Genomic DNA, 21,701 nt, shown 5'->3' on the forward strand with positions numbered 1-21,701 from the left:
CTCCACAAGTCATTTGGTCAATAAAAGGTTAAAGCCTATGGTTGGGTAGTAGATATAGGTAAGAGGTTTTAAGTTACCTGGCTGGGGGGGCTGCAGGTAGAGAGAGAAGGCAGGGAGAGGAAGAAGCCACCATGAGAGGAGATGGACCATGAACACATGACCAAGAAAAACAGCAAGCAACAAGGAACATATGGCTGGGAAATAAGTTAAAATAGCTCCAAACCTGCCCAATCTAGCCTTAGGGTATGTAAATAAAACACCAGGATTGTGTGTCTTTTATGCACACAACCTAAAATGTTTAATTCCTTTTACAAACCACTGATGCAAATACTATAAACATTATGTTTTCTGATACACATCTATACTTATAATTTAATTTATATACTAGACACAGTAAGGATGAGCATAGCTAATAACTAAACTCTCATTTATAAAAATGTGCTGTGATAGTTATTTGTGTCAAGTTTCTCCTCAAAAAACTCTTATCAAATCACATATAAGGGAGCATGCCTGTAACCTATGCTATTTTGGAAGGTAGTGCAAGAGTATCCCTTCAAATAAGAGTTCTAGACCAACCTGAACAACAGAGGAAGACCTAGACCTATTAGACTGTGAATACACTTTTATGTGACAACAGGGGATGCTACAATGCACCCATTGGATACAGTGACATGAAAGATGGGGCTTAGGACACAATGGTTTATAATGTGCTTCAACACAGGCACAATGAAACCCATACCCGTTGCCCAAGAGTTTGGTACTAGAGGGAACAGAGACTGCTACTAGGTAACTAAAAGACAGGCAGGTGAAGCATGGATTTGCTAGACAGAGAGCTGCCTAACATCTCAGACGAATTAAATACAGGGAGGGGAGACTTTATCACTGTACTTTAAAAACATATAAACTATTTATGTCATTTAGTATTTTGAACTGCATTGCTGAACTCCAGGTAACTGAAACCTTGGAAAACAACACCATTACTACAAGGTCTACCATAAACACCTAACAGATGAGCACCCTAGATTCCCATAACAAGTTACTTTGCCTCACCATTTAGACAGCACTTGTGATTCTTCCCAAAGACTTTCACTCACAAAACTATACTCCTGGGACAAGATGCAAGTTCTTTTATATTGAATGACCCTGAAAATCCAAGACATAAAAGCAAACAAACAAAATGAGGGGAAACTAGATCAACATAACTGGGATTCTGACCAATGAAAATATGACTTCTCCATGGAAAGAAAATAAGAAGTTCATGATCTCACGGGGAGGATAGAAACATCCAAACAAGAGTTGGTGTGGGTGATGTTTTGCAAGTCACAGAAAACTAGGAAAGTGAAAGCAGCCAGCACTGGAGCGAGGAGCACAGCTGTAGTAGAGTCCAATGGACAGTGTACATCCCCAGGAGCTAATGGTGGAAACATCACAGCATGGGCCTTTTGTCTTCCCAACACAGAACCCCAAATGCTCCTTCTCTTGAATGTATGGGCCCCGTAAGCATCAATACCATGTGACATCTATTCCACGATTTCTCTTGTGGACATCATCTATCAACTGCTTCATTACAGTTCAACAATATGCAAAATCATGTGCATACAATCAACTTTACAAAGATATTTTTGTTAAGCATCAGTTAAATATATACCTATCAAATGTATATGTTTTATATGATTTTGAAAATAGACTTTCAGAATCAGAATTGTTGGATCTTTTCAAGGGAGAGTTATCTAAAATAAGAGTATAAGACTATGAACTGCAAAGGCATCCTTAGCCATTTCAAAAGCAATCACACCATCTTTTCAAATTTTTGTTGAGTAAATATTTTAACTTCCTGTTCGTAATTTAAATCCATTGTTTAATTCCGGGTCAAGATGAAGTAACTCAAATACGCACTCTGTTATATAAAAGGCCCAGAGGATGAAATTACATCTCTCGCTAATAAAGTCCTTTGAAATTCTATGCTAATGTAATTTAGCAGCCAAATTATTTGTCTACTGCTAATGCTGATTGAGCAGTAAATAATAACTCGTAGGAAAGCAAGCGTGCAAAGTCGGATGCTTCACACAGTTTTGAGTGTTTTACAATGACCCCAACCTGCCACTTTCAGCTACAGTGTAAAATTTTAATAAACCTTGATATGAAGCAAGAGCTTTTTTAAATGTATTTTTCAGGGACTTATCCAAATGTCAGGAAACTATAAGCAAAACCATGCTTTCAAACTATAACATGGGTAGTGAAGTCAATCAAGAAATCCTGCTGCTCCCACTATGATAGTGACCCTGTCAGTCCAACTGGCCTCCATAGAATAAAGAATTAGCAGAGGGTAATCGCTCCCTTCCACCTATGCAACAAGCCCTCTAGCCCTCATGTTAAGTGTGGCCAGATGAGAAGGAGATAAACCAGGAAAGAAAGTTGTTGCAAAAGAAATGAGAACCTTCCATCTTGTAGAAAAACCCTTATGTACTCTAAATTCTGCCTAGTGTCTTTTTATTTAATCATTAAATTGAGAAATAAGCATGATCTATGTCACAGTATCCTCAGTTTACCCTTTCATGTGGTTTGGGGGATGGAAAACCTATGAATTAAAGAAAAGGTTAATAAGAAAATATGAACACACACCTAATATTTTCCATCTTATGTGTACACATTTACAACATTGCTGAAGGCTTTCTGTTGGGCTTGGGAATGAAAAATAATAAACCATCTTCTATGCACATTTGTTCAGCACTTGGGGATTGCCATTTTGCGGGGGCTCGACTTCTTGAGTTCAAATTCTACTTTTTGCCTACTAGCAAGATGGCCCTCTGGACTATAATCTAAGGGACAGCAATACTGTCCACCTATTCAAATGGTTGTGATAAATCAAAGGGTTGCATTTCTGGAAAGGGACCCTATGACCAAGGCAACTCTTATAAAGGACAACATTTCATTGGGGCTGGCTTATAGAAGATTCAGTTCATTATCATCAAGACAGCAAGCATGTCAGTGTGCAGGTAGGCATGGTGCTGGAGAAGGAGCTAAGATTTCTACATCTTATTCCAAAGGGAACTAGAAGAAGACTCACTTCCAGGTAGCTAGGGGAAGGTCTCGTCTGCAGTGGGCAGAGCTTGAGCATAGACCCACAAAGCTGGCCCTACACAGTAACACACTTCCTCCAGCAAGGACACTCCTCCTAACAGTGCCTTTCCCATGGATCTAGCTTATTCAAACCACCGCAGTAAATACATTTATATGCTTACATGCGTGATTTTTCCGTTTATTTATACCATTGATAAAGTCCGTGGCAGCCAGGACATCCATCATAACACTCAGTCTAGGCATCTGGGGCTCAGACTCTAGCTGTCTGTGACTGTGTATGTGCACTGAAGCTGAGGTTAAATAAAGGCAAAGCAGAGTAAGCTTGCTCCCTTTTTAAACTCTAGTTTGTTTGTTTTTCTTTGGCCATCTTCTTCCACTCTGCTATCCAACTCCTGCCAAGAGACCCAACATGTGCTTCCCAAGGAGTTAACCCTTACTAAGCCTTTCTGTATTCTGAGGAAACCTGAACAGTGAGTTCATTTTACTACTGTAAGAAATGCACTTTTTAAGTCTATATCAAATAAATTGTCTCATCAAACCTGATGTAGTTGCACCAATAAAAATCGATAACTGTGTTACAGATGCTGATAAATTTCACTAAATTTCACACACGCAGCTCCTTCTGGCAATAACATTTTCCTTATTCAGTAGTTGATTTTCTCTTTTCTTATGACTTCAGTGAAAAATACATTAACCTCCAATGCCAACACATGGTCTTTAAGTTTTATTCTATAGCATGTATTTTGGTAAAACTGAAAATACCTATATTATTTATGCATTGGGTTTCAAATCATCTACCTTTTTTAACAATGGCTATTGCAAATCTTCTTTATACAACTTAAGCCCTTGATCCTGCCCTGCTCCAGTGTACTTCCTGACCTTGCATGAACAGATGTGCTTGGCTTTATCATTACTGCAAAACCTAGAGCCACATGAGAAAGTGCCTTGGAGTACTTGAGGATGTGTGGGTAAACATCCCTAGAGTCAGAGCAGGATAGCCCTCCACCATCAAATTACCTTCTTTCTGTTCTCCATCAATTCCCATGCCCCTTCGGCAATAACCTGAGCATATTGTCAGTGGTTGGATCCCTTCGTAAGCCCTGTCATCAACTGTAAACAGGTCTCCCCTAAATCACCACCTGCGTCTCTTCAAACTTCCAAGGTCTCTCCGACTTCCGGATTATTGTCCATGTGCCTTTTCTTGCCACATCTCTAATGGAACTTCATTCTGAATTGCTACCCATGACCTTTGAATCAAGTAGTGAGAAAGTCCCTTTCTTGGTCCCTTTCTGCTTAACCAACTCAACATACACAGTAGGAGCCAAGCTTGCAGTAAGTTCTCTTGGTCCATGGCTCTTGGAACTTTTGTTCCACTAGCTTTCTATTAACTCTTCTCAGACTCTCACAGTTCATCTCCTTTATTACTTCATAAATGTGCTACTCTCCTAAGTCCATGCTCATTATTTTGTCCTTGTTTTAGATATTGTCTCCTCTGAGAAGCATTCCTGAAAGAAAGTACTGTTCTGCTCACTAGGAACACCCTATACTTGTCACGGTCCAGAGTTTCACAAATTAATAGTTTGACATCTTCTGTAAAACCTTAGATTCAAACACACCTTTCTCTTTCCTTACATCACTGATTCACACTCCTGGGCTGTTTTGGGCAACTCCTATGATTTAAACTCCACAATTATTTTTTTCTGTCTCCACTTCATCACGACCCTTCCTCCTATTAACCCGATCCAGTTAGTTACCAAGTTCAGCAATGCTTCCTCTTCAAGCTCTTTCCACTAATCTTTGTCATTTTCTGTTGTCAAATCATTACTTTAAGACCACAGACTATAAGATCATGGTTTCAGCATGCCTACTAGTTCATGCAGACACTATGGCTAGACTATCAAAACTACTGCATATGAAGTTTTCCTTTATAAAGAATGTTTATCAGTGACCCCCACCTCCAGTTCAGATCCTTTGAGTTCATGCCTAACCAGCTTCAAGCTCCCCTAAATTAATTTCCTTTTCCTGCTACATAAATCTGGTAGCCTTCTAGGTTTAGCCCCACCCCTGCCATTTTCTAGACTTTATTTTTTCATAGAAGCATCCCTGAAATAAAAACTTCTCATTCTTCATTAACATTCTACCAAGTTAATTTTTCCAAAAATTTTAACTGTACTTATTGCTTTCTTATTCAAAACTATCACAATTACGTCAGAGTTATAAGTTCAGAGACAGGGGGTAACATCATCTAACATATCTCCTCTATTGTATAGTAATGCTGTCATGATGGTTGCTCAGGAACAGGACTCATCAGTTTGACTTTAAAGTTCTTTTTAGTGTGTTCTTAGCTTCTCAACTGTACTTCCCATTCCCCGTCTTACTCCTAGCACTCCTTATTTGGAAAATCCAATCCATCCTGGACTCATAAGCAAATCTTTCCCCCTTCTGTTCTGTACCTCTGAGTTATATTTAATGCCCATGTTTCCCGGGATAGGATGTATTGTGTCTAAGATAAAATATCCCACCATATGAAGAGCCATTGGAGGTATGACTGAATCCCAGATATGATCTGTTCTTGTGGTGGCTCTTCCTGCTGCTATGTATTCTAACCTATTATGTGGCAATATTATTTTGCTTTCTTTGTTTCTTTCTTCTGTTTTTTTATTTATTTTATGTATGTGAGTACATTGTTGCTATCTTCAGACACACCAGAAGAGGGCATTATTTCCCATTACAGATGGCTGGGAGCCATCGTGTGGTTACTGGGAATTGAACTCTGGACTTCTAGAAGAACAATAAGTGCTCTTAATCACTGAGCCATCTCTTCAGCCTTTATTTTTTTTTCTTATATTTGGTATTATATGTTTTCTCTCTATCCTAGGTTCTCAATAATGTTTTACAACTTATATGAAAATTCAAAGAGTCTAACTCAAGTATTTTAATACTGTATTTAACATTATAAATAAGTAACTCCTGGAAGTCAAGAATGCTATAGATCATGGGCCTTGATCCCTTTGCAGAAGACATTTGGTGACATCTCAAGACATCACCTTCTTGAAGGCTGACAAAAAGAAGAATTTTTTTATTTTCACCAAAAAGTGAAGGATTGCTACTGACATCTTGTGGGTATATTATCAGAGATGCCCCTGAGCATCGTACCTTGTTCAAGATGGTCTCTCCACAGCCATCCCACAATAGAGTTAGCCAACTTAGTATGAATAATATCAAGGACAAGACATATGCAGCCAATTCTCTGCCAGGATAGACTGCCTACATATCCTATCTAAAGCTGTGGTGATGATAAATGATGTCTTTGCTAAGAAATATTTCAATCTAAGTATTTTCTGGGTTTTGTTTTGGTGGAAATCGTGAACTGAATGATGTAGCAGGACTTGTTCAGAAATGTATGATAATTTCTACCCACAGATATAGATGAACCCAGTAACCAAAACTTGGGTACATGATTACTAGAAATATTGGAAGGAAACACAACAAACAGAAGTTGGATACATGTGCAAACACACTTGTGGAACAATTCAGTCTTATGAGTTTGTGTAGTAGGTCCAAGCAGTTTTCTTATCTATTACATAGACTGTCATGGCTATGATCCCTACATTTGAAGTAGCCAATGACTTCATCCATTTAGTTTTTCTCTATATAGACTTAACTCCCTTAGTAGTTTCCATCAACATCCTTTTTCTAATTGCCCCTGATACCCTGAATTCCCCAATTCTGTGTGTCCAGCTGATACTCCTTATTTTAGTTCCAGATGGTGATATCTGACTCATCAATATTTCTTCTTGAAGGCTGACAGAGAGGAGAATTTCTCAAGCCCCTATTAGTTTCTTGAGAATCTGTCCCCCATGCAGTGCTCAACAGTCCATGTTTTTCTTTATTCAACACCTTAGCACACTGCTCCTCAACTTTCCTAATGTCTTTTAATATAGTTCCTTGTATTGTGGTCTCCCCCAACCATAAAGTTATTTCATTTCTACTTCATAACTGTAATTGTACTACTGTTATAAATCACAATGCAAATATGTGATATGAAGAATATCTGATATAAAACCACCAAGGGGGCTGAGGCTCTATGTGGAAAACTGCTGCCCTAGGAGTACAGATGAGCCACAGAAACATACAGGAGCTTTCACAGTCTCAGTCTGAAAATGATACCTATATCCCGTGCCCTTGTATTTCACACTAGAACATGTTCTATGGACTGGAAAGTACAGGATGAAACAGGAAGATAGAGGAGTATAGAACAAGGTGAGTGAACATAGCACTATGTCTGAAATGCAGCTCCTGGTTTCCACCCCAGTCATCCTTTCAAAGTATCCCATCTCGGTCAATGTCAATCCTATCCTGCCCAGTGCTCAGGACAAAGAACAGAAGGCATCTGGGACCTTCTTCTTTTTCTAACAGCATGTGTCCAATGAATAATCGAGAAGTCTTCCTATTTTTGTTTTCAAAACAGTTTCTGAGTCCAGCGGTTCTCACCACAGCTACTGCTAGTTGATCAAATAATACTCTTCTTATTAACCCATTTTTCTCCTGAAAGCCAGGTTCATTTTTGAAATTTTTATATCACATCATGGCCTAAAAAGGTCTTAGCATGGTGTTGGTCAAAGAATGTTAGCTTGTTTTATCAGTGAATTATTCTCTTTGAGATATATTTTTTCAACAGGTTACATTACATTAGTCTTTGCAATTTCTCCATAACTACTAAAACCCTTGACTGCAAGATCCTTCCATTACTTTAGATGCCACTAAAGCTAGCCAGTGCTGAGCTTCTTGGGATGACTGGAAGCTCCTCCACATTACCATGGAGACAATCTCTGTGTGCTTATTCTTGACTATCATCCCACCAACCTTTGCCCGGGGCTCCTTGGCCTTTCTCCCAAGTACCAAGCACCAGTCAGCCTGAAGATTTTCTATTGCTGATCATTTCGCCCCAACCACCTTGCCGGAGATGTCCACATCTCTACTTCCTTCATTTCCTTTGGGTCTTTGTGTTCATTTCTGTTAGGTCTTTCTGTTCTTTCCCCCAAACCACAGCAGTCCTTCACCTACTCAGCCTGCCCCTAAGTGCCTCCTACCTCTTTCCTGACCTATTTGGTTTTTTTTCCTTACATTATTACTTTCTGCATACTTTGTTTAACACTTTCTCCTATGCTAGAGTATAAATTGCAAGAACTGTAATGTCTTCTGAATTTGTTTCCCAAATTTACTTTGACCCCTTACACCAGACTTCAAATACAGCAATGCCCCACAAATAATCACTTATTAGATTAACATTAAGTTTTCCAAATCTACTTTAAAACATCTGAAGAATATACTCTGATACAGTGTCATACCAACACATAGTAAACTAAACTGTATGGCAACAGAGACATTCTGTGGTGTTATCTTTTGATTTACAGCTGAGTGTGTTTCCTGAACATTAGCGTGTGATCCCCGAGTACTTATGTATGGAAACTGCTTAATTTCTTTTTAATTTCATACATTCTGCAACTGCTCATTAAGGTGTTTACTGATGAAGACTAAGGTAATTATGGTAAAATAATTTATACTTCTTTCAAATACTCATATTTAATACACTTGATTGGCATTTAAATAAACTGTAATCAACCTGAATTTTTGATACATACTTCAAAGTCTGAACACCATTTAAATTGATCAAAGCAGCCTAGATCTGGGCATCAGACTGTCGGTTGACAGTCTCTTACAACAGCTTTCCATCCATCCTCCTCCTCCAGTAAGTATACAAGCTCAGTCTCAGTGAGTCTTCTTCAGATTGCGGTTATGACAGAGATGACCATGGGGATATCAACAAGGCTTAATGAGAATACACAGAAGACATTCAGAATGGTCCCTATCCGTGGTCTCACTATTCATCAATAAAGCTTTCCACTTGCTGAAATTACATTGCATTCACTTTCTCCCATCTCCGGTTGGTAAAGCACAGAAGCAACACACAATATTTCCAGATGAATACTTATCTCCGTTTCATCCATAAGGTAGACTATCTTTGTGACCATGGTAAATTGTGTGTCCAAGTAGAAGACTTTCGGTGAGATAGCCTAGCTCTTATTAACCTCTGCCTTAGAGAATAGAACATCCTTGGAGGCCTGGCAACTACCCAACACAGAGCCACCACACCAGAAGCTCTGACACCCCCTTCTTCCTCTAAGAGTGAACAAATGGCGCCACTCTTCTGTAAATCCTGTCCCAACTCTTTATCAGCAGTAGTTTAACCCAATGACGACTCTCCACATCCGGGGGATGACACACAGTTAAAACCTCCATATGAGCCGGGCATGGTGGCACACACTTTTAATCCCAGCACTCGGGAGGCAAAGGCAGGCGGATTTCTGAGTTCGAGGCCAGCCTGGTCTACAAAGTGAGTTCCAGGACAGCCAGGGCTGCACAGAGAAATCCTGTCTCAAAAACCAAAAAAAAGAAAAAAAAATCTCTATACGATGTCCGGATAGATATTTGTGAAAAAAAGTTTTAACAAACTATAATTCTAAAAAGTAGTAAGTATAGTAATTAAAAAATATTGTACTGATTTAATGACAGCTTTGAAACAGACAGGAATGTTCAGACCCTTGATATATAACATTTAAAGAAGGCAATTTTACAAAGAACTCTAAGATTCATTTTATTTAACTAGTATTCACTAATACTTTATTGTGTAACCTATAATACTTAAAATTATGATATAACATGTAATATTTTTAAAAATACATCTTATGTTTTCAAGTCTTCTAACTTGATCATAAATTTAAGCCAGACATCATCCCATTAGTTTGAATGAATGAGACAAAGACAAAAAAATCAGCAATAATATCCCACTCCATCAAAATAGAACTTTGATACATCTTACTGTATAAGGATTTTACAGGCCTCAGAAAAATACTACAAACTGCCCATTCTTAATTTGGATTCTAGGCAGATAATATAGTTCACAGTATCCAATGACACATTGCTAAGTATGAACTAAACCCATAGCTTTCTCAGTTATCAAGAATAACATTTTTTGAGGCTAGAGAGATGACTCAATAGTTGAGAGCACTGTCTGCTCTTACAGAGGACCCAGATTCAATTCCCAGAACCTACATTGCAGCTCACAACTGTCTGTCCAGTTCAGTGCCCTCTTCTGGCTTCTCTTAGGGAGCCAGGCAGGTACCTACATATATGTATATGCACAGACATACATGTAAGCAAAACATACACACACAGAAATTTTTGTTTAAAAATTTTTAAACAGACAAGTCACACAAGAGCAACATTTTCAAATTAAAAAAGGATGTAAGCTGAATTCACTTAAACTTCTACACTAGCAACTCTGGAAGATAAGCTTATGATAGTTTTAGGATATTTAAGTCTTATTTCTAACGGCCCTAAATCTTTCTAGATACTGTTAGCCAAAGTGCAAACTGAGAGTCAGATGCTGTGCAAACAAATATAGAAGGAGGTTTAAGGACAAAATATGTTTTGATAATATGCAGGAAAACTGGTAAGATTCTCCATGGATATGTGACTCAAGCACACATTTCTGAGACTGTATCTTCTGAAACAAAAATTTTGCTTCCTAAACCTTATTGGGTTGTTTGCTGGTGTGCCTCACCAAAAACATATTAAGTGTTGTTAGAGAAAATAGTTAATGAACATCAACAAAAATGTGACAGTTAGGAAGAGTTCAGGACAGGCAAAACTCGCCATTGCTCTTCAGAAGTTTATAACCCAGAAGTTATACACAAAAGTAAACAGATTAGGTGTCAGTTCTCAGTGGTGGATGCTAGGCTACAGATAATGCCAAAGCATTATCAATGTCATCAATGTCAATCATAGCACACTGCAGAGGCACCTGATAGAACTGTGGCTGATCCACATGGACAACCCAACAAGGCCTTTCCAGCACCGCTGACCCTCTGTTGCTGGTGGCATGGAGAAAAAGAAAGGAGTTGGGAAGGAGTTCTCAGAAGTAGTGAGCTCCAAGTGAGTCTACAACATCAGAGTAGCTCAGTAGAAGGTCTCGATAGCATTTTCAGATCAGTAGAGACCCCAGAAGATCTAGAAGTTTCAGGCAACAGACAGAAACTAGAAATATGACTGAAGAATCAATAGTATTTAGTGTTTTGTGCTGGACCTTATATAATCCTCTCTCCAGGACAGAAGTGCTATGAAGGAAAGGATGGAGAGCAACAATGTGACCATATAATGTATTTTGAAGCAGAACAAGGTTGTCCCAAGTTAAAATACAAGCTCAAAGTTAGGAAAGTGAAGCACAGAGAAAGGTGTCAAGAAAGCACAAGAAAGGTGGGTAGGATGGAGCAGGGGGAAGGGGAGGGTCTGGTTGAGGAAAATGGATGGACAGGAGAGCTGATAAACTCACTTTTTTAATCTGTTAATCTTGTGACCTTATAAACCTCCAGGTAGACAGAAGGTCCAGAAAAGAATAGACAAGAAAGAAGGAATACTCACTGAAGACTTTCTCCCACTCCCCCTTCCCCTCCCTCTCCCCCTCCTCTTTCCCCTCCCCCTTCCCCTCCCTCTCCCCCTCCTCTTTCCCCTCCCCCTCCCTCCTTTTCGTGTGTGTGTGTGTGTGTGTGTTGTGTGCACATGTACCTGTGGGTGTATCTATAGAATCCATGAGGTGTCAATGGTTGTCTTGCTCTCTTGTTCTCCATCATCCTTTGAGACAAACTCTCCGTGAGTGTAGCACTCACTAACTGGTTAGCCTGGCTGACCAGTGTGCTCCATGATCAGCCTGACTCTGCATCCTCAACATTGGATGCTTTTTGTTTGTGTGCTGGGAATCTGAGCTCATCAGATATTTCACCAACAAAGCCATCTTCCAAGGCCCTCAAGTTGTTTAGAATAGACACTAATCTTAATAAATATTCAAGGGAGCACACACCAACACATCATGCAACATGTTTTTTATCATCCTTCCCACTCTACAGATGAGAATGAGTCTAAGGGGTGAGTCTCGGTGTTTATGAATTACTAGCCAGTAATTGACCGTACAGTGCAAGGCATTGTCAATATGTTGCATCATGAAAAAAAGAATGATTAAATATTTTAGGGCAAGATGAACGTATGTACAATTCTAAATTCAGGTTCTTACTGCTGTTTGACCTTAACATTGTCTGCGCAATGACTTCGTCTGTAGAATGCTAGATGGTAGATTTACATTGCATGGACATGTCTGCAGAGTGCTGGATGAAGCATGCATGAATCATAAATGACACTCACTATGGTATCCATGCCCTGACATTTTCATCTTATGAACCGGAATTCCATCCTGCACCCTGTTTATTCTATATTTTTAAAATGCTAGACTTTTCAAAAGGTATTGGGAAACTAATATATCCCACAAGATTTAAAGTTATTTAATGATTTAATTCAAATATAAACTACTTTATTGTAACGAGGCTGATCTTAAGGGTTTTTTTGACTTGTCCATAATGATGGACAACTCAGTATAAACTGTCTCATTGTCAGACACAATGGGGTGAGGAAGCAAAGTCATGGGCTTGCAGAAAGATCACCCAGAAGTTTCAAGTTTACAGCACTCAAAGACCCAAAGAAGTCCAGACCATTCCTCTTTATCCATCTGTGCATTTGAGATGAATAGGCTGGTCTCTGTGTGCAGAGTTTAAGCTCAGATTCATGCCAAGCTACAGAGGTCACTCTAGATATTGTTTTCTGCACAGTAATATCACTGAGAGCTTTTTAAAGAGTTTAAAAATCATCAACTCTGAAATATCTCTGAAAGGAAACCACTGATATTATAGACACAATTTGCAAATTCTAGGCATTGTTTGTCAAAGATGATCTAAACCTTCAGTAACACTTTAGCCTTATGGTAAGTGTAACTATGTTTTCTTAACTCCAACTGCATTAAAGCAGATACTCTGTTGTATTTATATATTTAGGACTATATAATATTGCATATATTGCATACATATCAACAATTAAAGGAAACATGCCGTGAATTTAAGAAAGGCTAAGGGAATACACGAGAGGGGTTGGAGGGTGGAAAGGGATATGGAAAATGATTTAATCACATTATAATATTTAATTTAAGATGTATTAGAAAATAAAGTAAATAATCTTTCTCATGTGCATACATTGCCTAGAGTGACTGAGGAGTCAACTATCCTGCTTTTCAGGGCCCTTCCCTCTTTAACACTATTCTGTACTCCCCAAACGCCAACTCCTCAGCATCTGAAAACATGTGGACCTTGGGTCACCTAACACACACACACACACACACACACACACACACACACATGCAGCCAGATGCATGCACACAATTGAAAGTGCTTCTAAGAATATTAAGATAAACTACATATTATATCACTCAAGTGACATAATTATCCACGGCTAACCTTCAGCCACGGGGTCACATTCACAGACATTTGATCCCAGCAAGAACCACAAACACAAAAAAGACATATGGGACAGACAGAGCCATCATGACAACTAGAACCTACTTGCCAAAGTTTTCGTCGCAAGCAGTTAAATAACCAGCACTTTTAGAGGCTTTTCCAAAACCCTTGCCTATCTCTGACAGTTTTTCTATGGCATCAAGACAATTTCAAACCTTCTGCTGATTGGTTGCAAGCTTCAAACTCTTGCAATTCCTCATCATGCCTTTGCTATGTTGGGTACTGTCAGAAATGAGTCGTGCTATAATTATTTCATGAAACTGTACTAAGGTGACCTCTAGATACACAATTTAAAATGTTGATGTATGTATTTTAATTATCTGCTAGAAAGTAAATTAAATCAATTTAGAATAGCAGCTTTTAACCAAAACACACATTATATTTTATTTTAAAATTAAATTCACTGTGTGTGTCTATTCTATAGTTACATTGTTATACGTAAGCATCTTGTCCTCATTTGTCCCTGAGAAACCTTAGACGTGAAGGTCAATCATGATTGTACAAGCTAAGGAGAATAGCCTGTGGAAAACTTTCTTGGTGATATGCATGTGTTTTTCACTGTGACTGCAGTAGCTGCCTATGTGCAGAGCAACTACAGTGACTGTTTCCAGTAGTCTATGCCCCTAGTGGCATACAATAAAGAATTAATGTCCTCGAGACCCTACTAATGAGGCAAGAGGAGAAGCCATCAAGCCTCTCCCTATAGGAAGACAGAATCTTAATAGGATTTTAACCAAGCTGCCACATTCTTGGTCCCACGATAAATCCAGGAAAATAAGGAAAGCCCTTGAGTACTGTGGTTTTCATCCATGAGATGAGCAATAGACATGCTAATAATATCCTTTCTCCTATTATACTCCCAATGGCCAGCAATACATAAACCATCCAGCATTTCTGGAACAAAACATAACAAAGGAAGTGCATAAAATTTCTCAGACTGTCTAAACACACAGCACGATTTCAACACCCTAGTCTTCCAACCTTAGACTCTCCAAGTGGAGCATCAAGGGAGACATCAAAGTGTGACATCATCATTAAGCAGGAACAGCACACATTGCCAAAGGCCCATTTTATGGCCTTACAAGAGAATCTGAAAATCAGAAAAATATATTTAACCCAAACCATCACTGCTGACAATAGGTTCCTTGCTAAGAAAGTTTTGAGTACTCTTCTCATCTCTTTTGAAAGCAGAACTGAGGTTAAATTAAGACTTACAGATTGCTCATTTAGGTCCTGGGTGTCTTCCATGTGGTTCTCTAACTTCTCTTGCCACTGCCACGCAGAAGCAGCTTCCTTGGATTCAAACTTGACGATCTAAAACAAAAGGGATGGAAATAGAAAAAAGCAAAGGATTCTCTTAATTTATTTTTCAGACTCATCTAAGCACATAAAGATTTAGCAAAACAATTGACACTGTGTAGGATGTAGGTGAACTTTCTGAAGAATGAAATGAGTCATTAATTATATTTCCATGTCCTACATAAATAATGATCTTGTAAAAGAACATATCATGGTAAAGCCAGTACTTGTGAATAGCCTCTCGAGAATCTTTCAGTTAAAGAAAAAACATCTGAGGACAACTTGAAGACAATAAACAACAAATACACCATTTTGCTTAGACAAAAATAATGAGAACCACATTAGTCACTATTGTATAATATAAACTGGGAAAATGCAGTTTGTTTATTAGTGACGTTTTTATGATTAAAAGAAAGGGGGTCTAAACTATCTTTTCTAAAGAGTGTGGTGTTGAGGCTGCAGTCACATGAATGAGGCACTAGGGTTGATCCTGAAAACCACAAAAGGATATTATGTTTTAAAATACAGTTTTGTAAAAGATGGGGAAGATAATTATTTTAAGACAGATAAATAAGAGAAGTATTCAGTAAACTACAGTGACACAATCAGTTAATTACTCAAAAGATAAAATTAATTTTCACACCATACAATACTTTCATCCTGGCCAAGCAGAGATATACCTTTAGATCTCAAATACAGAAAGATTTTGTGATAGCAGCAATATCCTCCTCAAATTCTCATCTTTCTTCTCTTGAATGAGTATGCAAGTTCGGGTAATACTAAAAAAATTAATGGTTTTATAAGGGTGATTTTAACTACAGTACAGAGTGAAAACTGAATTTTATAAATAGACTCTTCAAAGTCTCTGTGGCTTATTTTAACATTAACTTTTGATGCCAGAGTAATTTCTATAAGAGAAGATGAGGTCTGTCTTCCCATGAGTTATCCACAGTGTCTAGTTTGTCTAGCTTTGTGTTTCATGTGTTGACTAGATCAATGACAAATGCAGCCCTCAGGAGGTCCCTGACGATGCCATGGAAGAATGAGAGGAAACAGCTGGTGCTGAACATTTAGTCTCATATGCACTCGTCTCTGGGGAAGACTCTGGTCCACCTGGCTATCTTGCTTGGTGTTAGGACAATGAAACAGAAACAAAAAAGGAAACATTAATTACTAAGTGGAATATTTTAACTATTCATAAAACTCAGTGCTGAAAAATAGCAGATAATTCCCTACTCATGTGACCCATTCATAAGAATTACTCCCAGGAAAATTATCATTGATGACAGTTAATTGCATTTACTTCCAAAGAAGTCTATTGTTTCAGATTTCTAAGAGTAGGGTAACTTCAAGCATCAATTTATTCTGAAATATTCTATGAACCAAAAGTTCTAAACCAAGACACTGGAAGACCCATGCTCCCTCTGGAGGCTGTAGGAACACACACACACACACACACACACACACACACACACACACTCCCCTGACCCAGCTTCTGATAGTTTCTATGTTTCCTAGAATTTTATGGATTACAGATACTTCAATTCTGCATCAACTTATCACCATGTAACATTCTCCTTGCCTCTTTCTTCCATTGTGTGTGTGTGCATATGTGTGTGTATGTGTGTGCATGCACGTGTGCACGTGCTTATGTGTGTTTACATGTATATCTAAATTCTCCTCTACATGTACACTAGTCATAGGATCAGGGCCCACCCAAATACAGTGTGTGTGTGTGCACATGCACATTTGTATTCATGTATAGATCTAAATTCTCTATACATACAACAGTCATAGGATCAGAGCTCACCGAAATACAGTTAGAATATATCTCTACTTGACTAAATCTACAAAGACTCTAACTCTAAAGAATGTAACACTCACAGGTTTCAGGCTTGGGATGTAAGCATGTCTTTAGGCACAAAAATTCACCATAACACATGTTCAGTTAGCATATGACATTACTTTAAATATATGCTCACAATGCTTAAGGGTTATATACCCAGAAAGACAACATGCAGAATAAACTGAGGGTGCTATCATCGGAAAAGAAGCAACCATCTTTCAGAGGAACACTATCTCAGGTGCTGTCACCACCTTGAACAAAATTACGGCTAATACTTCAGGACAGAGACTAGTGCATAAGAGAATTAAATAAAAAACTGCCCATTTTCTGGCTAACCACCACTTTAGAATCTACTTAATATTCAACTGGGGAGTTATTTGTGTCAATGTTCCATGTTACAGCACAATGCTTTGTTTAATATTTCCTTGAAACTTAAATTAATTGTTACTTTGCTTGAGTTTTAATGCTAACATAATTTTTGTTCTTTGCCAAACTCACTCAGGTCCTAAAATATTATGAGCCCAATGACTTTATATTACTGAACCATGCTAAACTCCTTTGGCTAATTTCAGGCAGAGTATTATTTTACATCTTAATTTGCCAATAGTTGTTATGCTAAATCCTTTAACATTTTGTTTTCACAAACATATGAGAAAAAAATGAGAACATTCCTTAAATCAAGTAAGAAAAGATTTTCCTATAATAAAGATATAAAATTAAGGGCTAACAGTAACCTCATGCTGTTTTATGAGGTGAGAGTCTAGAAGCCTGTTCTATCACAAGCTACTCCTCCAGAAAGGTGAGGTTTAGGCAGGAATAAATAGCACCAACCTCACCCATTCTGCGTGAGACTATTCTCTTGTAATTAAGTTTCCAACATATATAGAGATATCATCAAGGCCTGTTCCTTAGCTTTATGTAGAAGTTGCATATGCATTCTTAGGACTTAAAAATTAGAGCAAGACTCACTAATCCTAATTCACACACATAGTCTGATATATGCTTATTTGTGTATGTAATGTTATGAATATTTAGAAGCATTCCAGTCAATGCCAGGTGATCCACACAGAGATATCAAGGCGGCTTCAGCCCTAATGAATGAGGAGGACCCCCTTCACACGTCTCTCTAATAGACCTTCAATAAAAACTAGATGGTCCAGCAAGAAGGAACATGGATGTGAAAATGATGGGCTTCATCTCTTCAGGAGATAACATGGACCAGGAGCAGGGATTGTACATGAAGAACCCCAAACCTCTAGAGTGTGCACACAGGTGGCAACACCTTTCACCAGCAATGAAGCCACACTGGGAATTTGTCGTGGCCCTGCATAGTTCTTTTCACATTCACGGAATCTCCAAGACCTCAAAATCCATCCCAGAGTTTTCTCCAGTTGCTCTATTGCCGCATCTCCTCAGCGTCATGGGACAAGATGAAGCATCGTATCCATTTGCCTGTATAGGAGCAGCAACTCTGTCCTGACTCCCATTTTCTGAATATTACAGGTCACACATGGCCACTGTGATGGTTTTACAATATCTGTCTGCTTTTCCTCTCTAAACCCTCTTTAGAACTTGAGTCTATCCACCATACAAATCAGGATTCATTCTTTGGTCCTATTTGCATCTGTGCCAGTATCCTTCTTGAAAGATCACTCTGACAAAAGGTCCTTCCAAGGATTACTGGGGTCTGTGCATTTGCTCCCTGGGGATTCTGTCCTGAAACCAAAGTCTGGAGCTATAGCTAGAGTATCTAGGACAATATGAACACAGATGAGATTCTATGTACCTCTCACTTTGGAAAAAAAAAAAAACAGGGCAAATAAGAAGCCTCTATTTCTTTATCTGTGTTCCACTCCTACTACAGCCTTAGGAAGATATAGACTATAGGATACCCTAACTTTTGTTGCATCTCTTATGGGGAGTTAGACACATGGATGATACATCATCTATGACAGAGGCCCTGAGATGTGAGTAGCACATTGAAGAGTCTTTGAACTTACACAGTTGCCTGGGTCAAAAGAGAATACCCCTAAATGACGTTATGACATCAATAACACTTCATCTGTAGTTTGACACCAAGATTTTCAAAACATATGTAAATGTTCAGAAACATATTTGGGGGGAAAAGATTCTTCAAGTTTGTAGCTAGACATGGTGATACATGCCTGCAATCTCGTCACTGAGAAATCTAAGGTGGGGGATTGCAAATTTGAGACCAGAGATTTCATCTCAAATGAACAAAAGAAAAGAATAATCCGGGCATGATCACACATGAGCATATTATATACCTACATTGTATATACCTTACATGGACCTATATTCAGCGTAACCTTAAAGGAGTGTCTCCAGGGCTTATCCTGTTGTGCCAAATGAGCTGTATCTAATAATACATCTTGCTTAGGACATGGACCTTTGAAAACAGCAAGCTAGTCCTCCTTCAACGGCAAAACATGAAACATGGGAGCTTTTGACAGCTATGTGGGAAGCACCAATCTGAAGGGTGAGACAGAAAGCATTCACTTAGAGAGAATGGGAACAACGCTAGAGAGAAGATCCTGGCACCTTGATCTGCTGGGTGTGGTTGCTATACCTGAATCTTGTTCTTCCTGAGATTTCATTGGCTATCTTCACAGTCTTCAATTCAGGATTCTTTATTGATCAAGTTGCTTGGGGTAAAACAACAACTACATAGGGAAGCTAAGAATTTATGTTTCCATCGCATTATTGAGAATTGTAGCTCTGAGCATTTGTCCAGAAAAAAAAGAAATTGATCCCCAGCTTCTGTACACGTGTCTTCCACCTTTCAGTAATGGGGCCATAAAGCTGGGTCAGCCACTGGCTGACTCCTGCTGCCCAGGCAGCATGCCAGAGAAGGAAGCCAACAGCACAAAGAACACCTAGCTCCAGTTCCATGGCCAAATGTTCGGAGAGGTGAAGATGAGCATACTTCTCTGCCCATAAAAAAGGGAAATAGTAAGGGTGTCCAAGAAACGAGTCTAGGTGAATAGTAATAAGTACCTTGACTTCAAGCTCCTTCAATGGAGCTAAGACTACAAACTGCAGGCTGGGCTACATCTGAACTGTTTATAAAGACAGCACATGAACTTTGCAGAATTATCCTTGTAACACAAAATGTTTGGACTCTCAACACCACTAAATGGTGGTGGTGTAGAAGGTAGGGATGTAGGTGATGGTAGAGGTGGTGGTGGTGGTGGTGATTGAGGTAAGGGTGGAAGTTGGGGTGCTGGAGGTATGGTGAAGGTGGAGTTGTTATTGATGGTGGCGATATATTAATATTCTTAATGCTAAAAGTTATGTAGGTCTTGTGTGTTTACTAACCTGATGGTAGAAGTTCTGCCATTATAAATTATGATCTCTTGAACTTTAAGAAGCAGATACAACTTAAAAGAAGGTTTTCTGCTTATTCTAAGTAATTGTTAATGGTTTCGTGGATGGACTGAAAAACCCAGGGCAATGATGGTAAACTATTCCAAATAGACATCTAAAAGAATCTTGGTCTAGACAGCATATGCTGCTTTGAGCATACTCTCTTGCCATCTTCCCTTCTCTCATTCTGAACCCCTCCCTGACCTACAATTGACAACCACACTGATGAGCATTTTGTTTATCCTGAATGGATGCAGCTGGCTCTCCTGTAACCTGGCACAGGAGAAAATATTTGAGCCTTTTCTTAGAGTCAGGTTTTGTTTTTCCTCAGACCTAAATCTTTCTTCACTGTAACCTAGGAATCTTTCCAAAGAGGGCTGATTGTGTACATCACTCCACACACCTGAGGGAAATGTGTTATACTTCAAGAGAGTTCAAGAACAGATCTCCAAAAGTTATCTCCTGGAACCTTAGAAAAATTACACTTTTGCCAAGAGTATAGATGTAGAATTTCTAGAACATTGGAACAAAGTTGATAAGTCCTGGCTTTTCCATCAGACAACTGTGGAACATGGGGAAAGTTCATTATCTCTGAATGTCACACTCATCACCTTCAATGTAAAGACAGAAATATTATCTGTATTGCATTTGGGGACTGTGTGGAAATTTTATTTCAAAACCACTAGAGACATCGGAAGAAACGCTCTACTTGTATTTTGCTGTTAATATACTAAATAAAAGCACCTTACCCTTCTTTATGGTAGAGCAATGTCTATGCACCTTCTCACATAAAATGCAATGAATCTCATTCTGTCAAACTAAAAAGTTTATAACCAGTTATTTCCAGGCACTGTACCAGCCTTACACAAATATAGCTAGATAGTGGTCAACAGTCATCAATCCCCACAATTCTCTAAACGTAAATAAATTTGTAAAATTGAACAATAACCTGGGAAAGTCATTAATGCTCACTATTTTTAACTGTGACATTTTCTTTAAATTCAAGATGTGATGGATTTCTTTAATGTTGTAATTGTGAACGATATGAAAATAGAATGAGAGGAAAAAAGGCATTACTTATCATTAGTTTTTGATTTGTGATGTTGCAGGTGGGAAGCCACGAGAACCCAGAATGATGTCTTAGCTGAAAGTAGACTGGATATGAAGAAGACAGGAGAGAGAAATCGATAGGATGGAGGACGCCCTTGAACATTGTGAAAAGTCAGATATGATGGTCAAGAGTTCCACGAATCATAAGGAACTGTTCACACTGAAGAACCGAGAGGACTCGCTGTGTTTATATTTGCATCTTGTTAACTCATCATCTTCACTGATGGGGATGAGAAAGTAGCTAAGACTAGAGAGAAGCTGTGAAGCAAGTGTGTGAAAATGTTGCTATTTTAATTGAAAAGAGGCTAGAAAACTCGACGCACCCTCAGACTCAGCCTGGCAGAAGCTGATCCTATAACAGAGCCTTCGGGGAGAGGATAAAAGAAAATGATTACATGAGATCAATCAAAAGCTCAGCCTTACACAAATGTAAATCCTAAAGTCTTGCTTCATGGCATGAAGACCTCATGCTAGGAAAAAAAATCAATACTGACCTAGATAGCGCTCTAAGATCTCAAGCT

General features: G+C 38.7%; 1 protein-coding gene across 7 annotated transcripts in view; it reads right to left on the minus strand.

The window, feature by feature from the left end:
- Positions 1-21,701, minus strand: part of Eya4 (EYA transcriptional coactivator and phosphatase 4) — a 256,421-nt gene that overhangs the window by 214,628 nt on the left and 20,092 nt on the right. For all 7 annotated transcript variants that reach the window (XM_085842685.1, XM_021173760.2, XM_029482164.2 and 4 more), the window contains exon 2: positions 14,754-14,852. In XM_085842685.1, coding sequence (XP_085698811.1) covers positions 14,754-14,786 — 33 coding nt within the window. In that variant the 5' untranslated portion in view covers positions 14,787-14,852. The remainder of the gene's footprint in view (positions 1-14,753; positions 14,853-21,701) is intronic.

The sequence above is a fragment of the Mus caroli genome, unplaced genomic scaffold (assembly GCF_978045245.1).
Source record: "Mus caroli unplaced genomic scaffold, Mus_caroli_1 scaffold_9, whole genome shotgun sequence".
Taxonomy (NCBI): domain Eukaryota; kingdom Metazoa; phylum Chordata; class Mammalia; order Rodentia; family Muridae; genus Mus; species Mus caroli.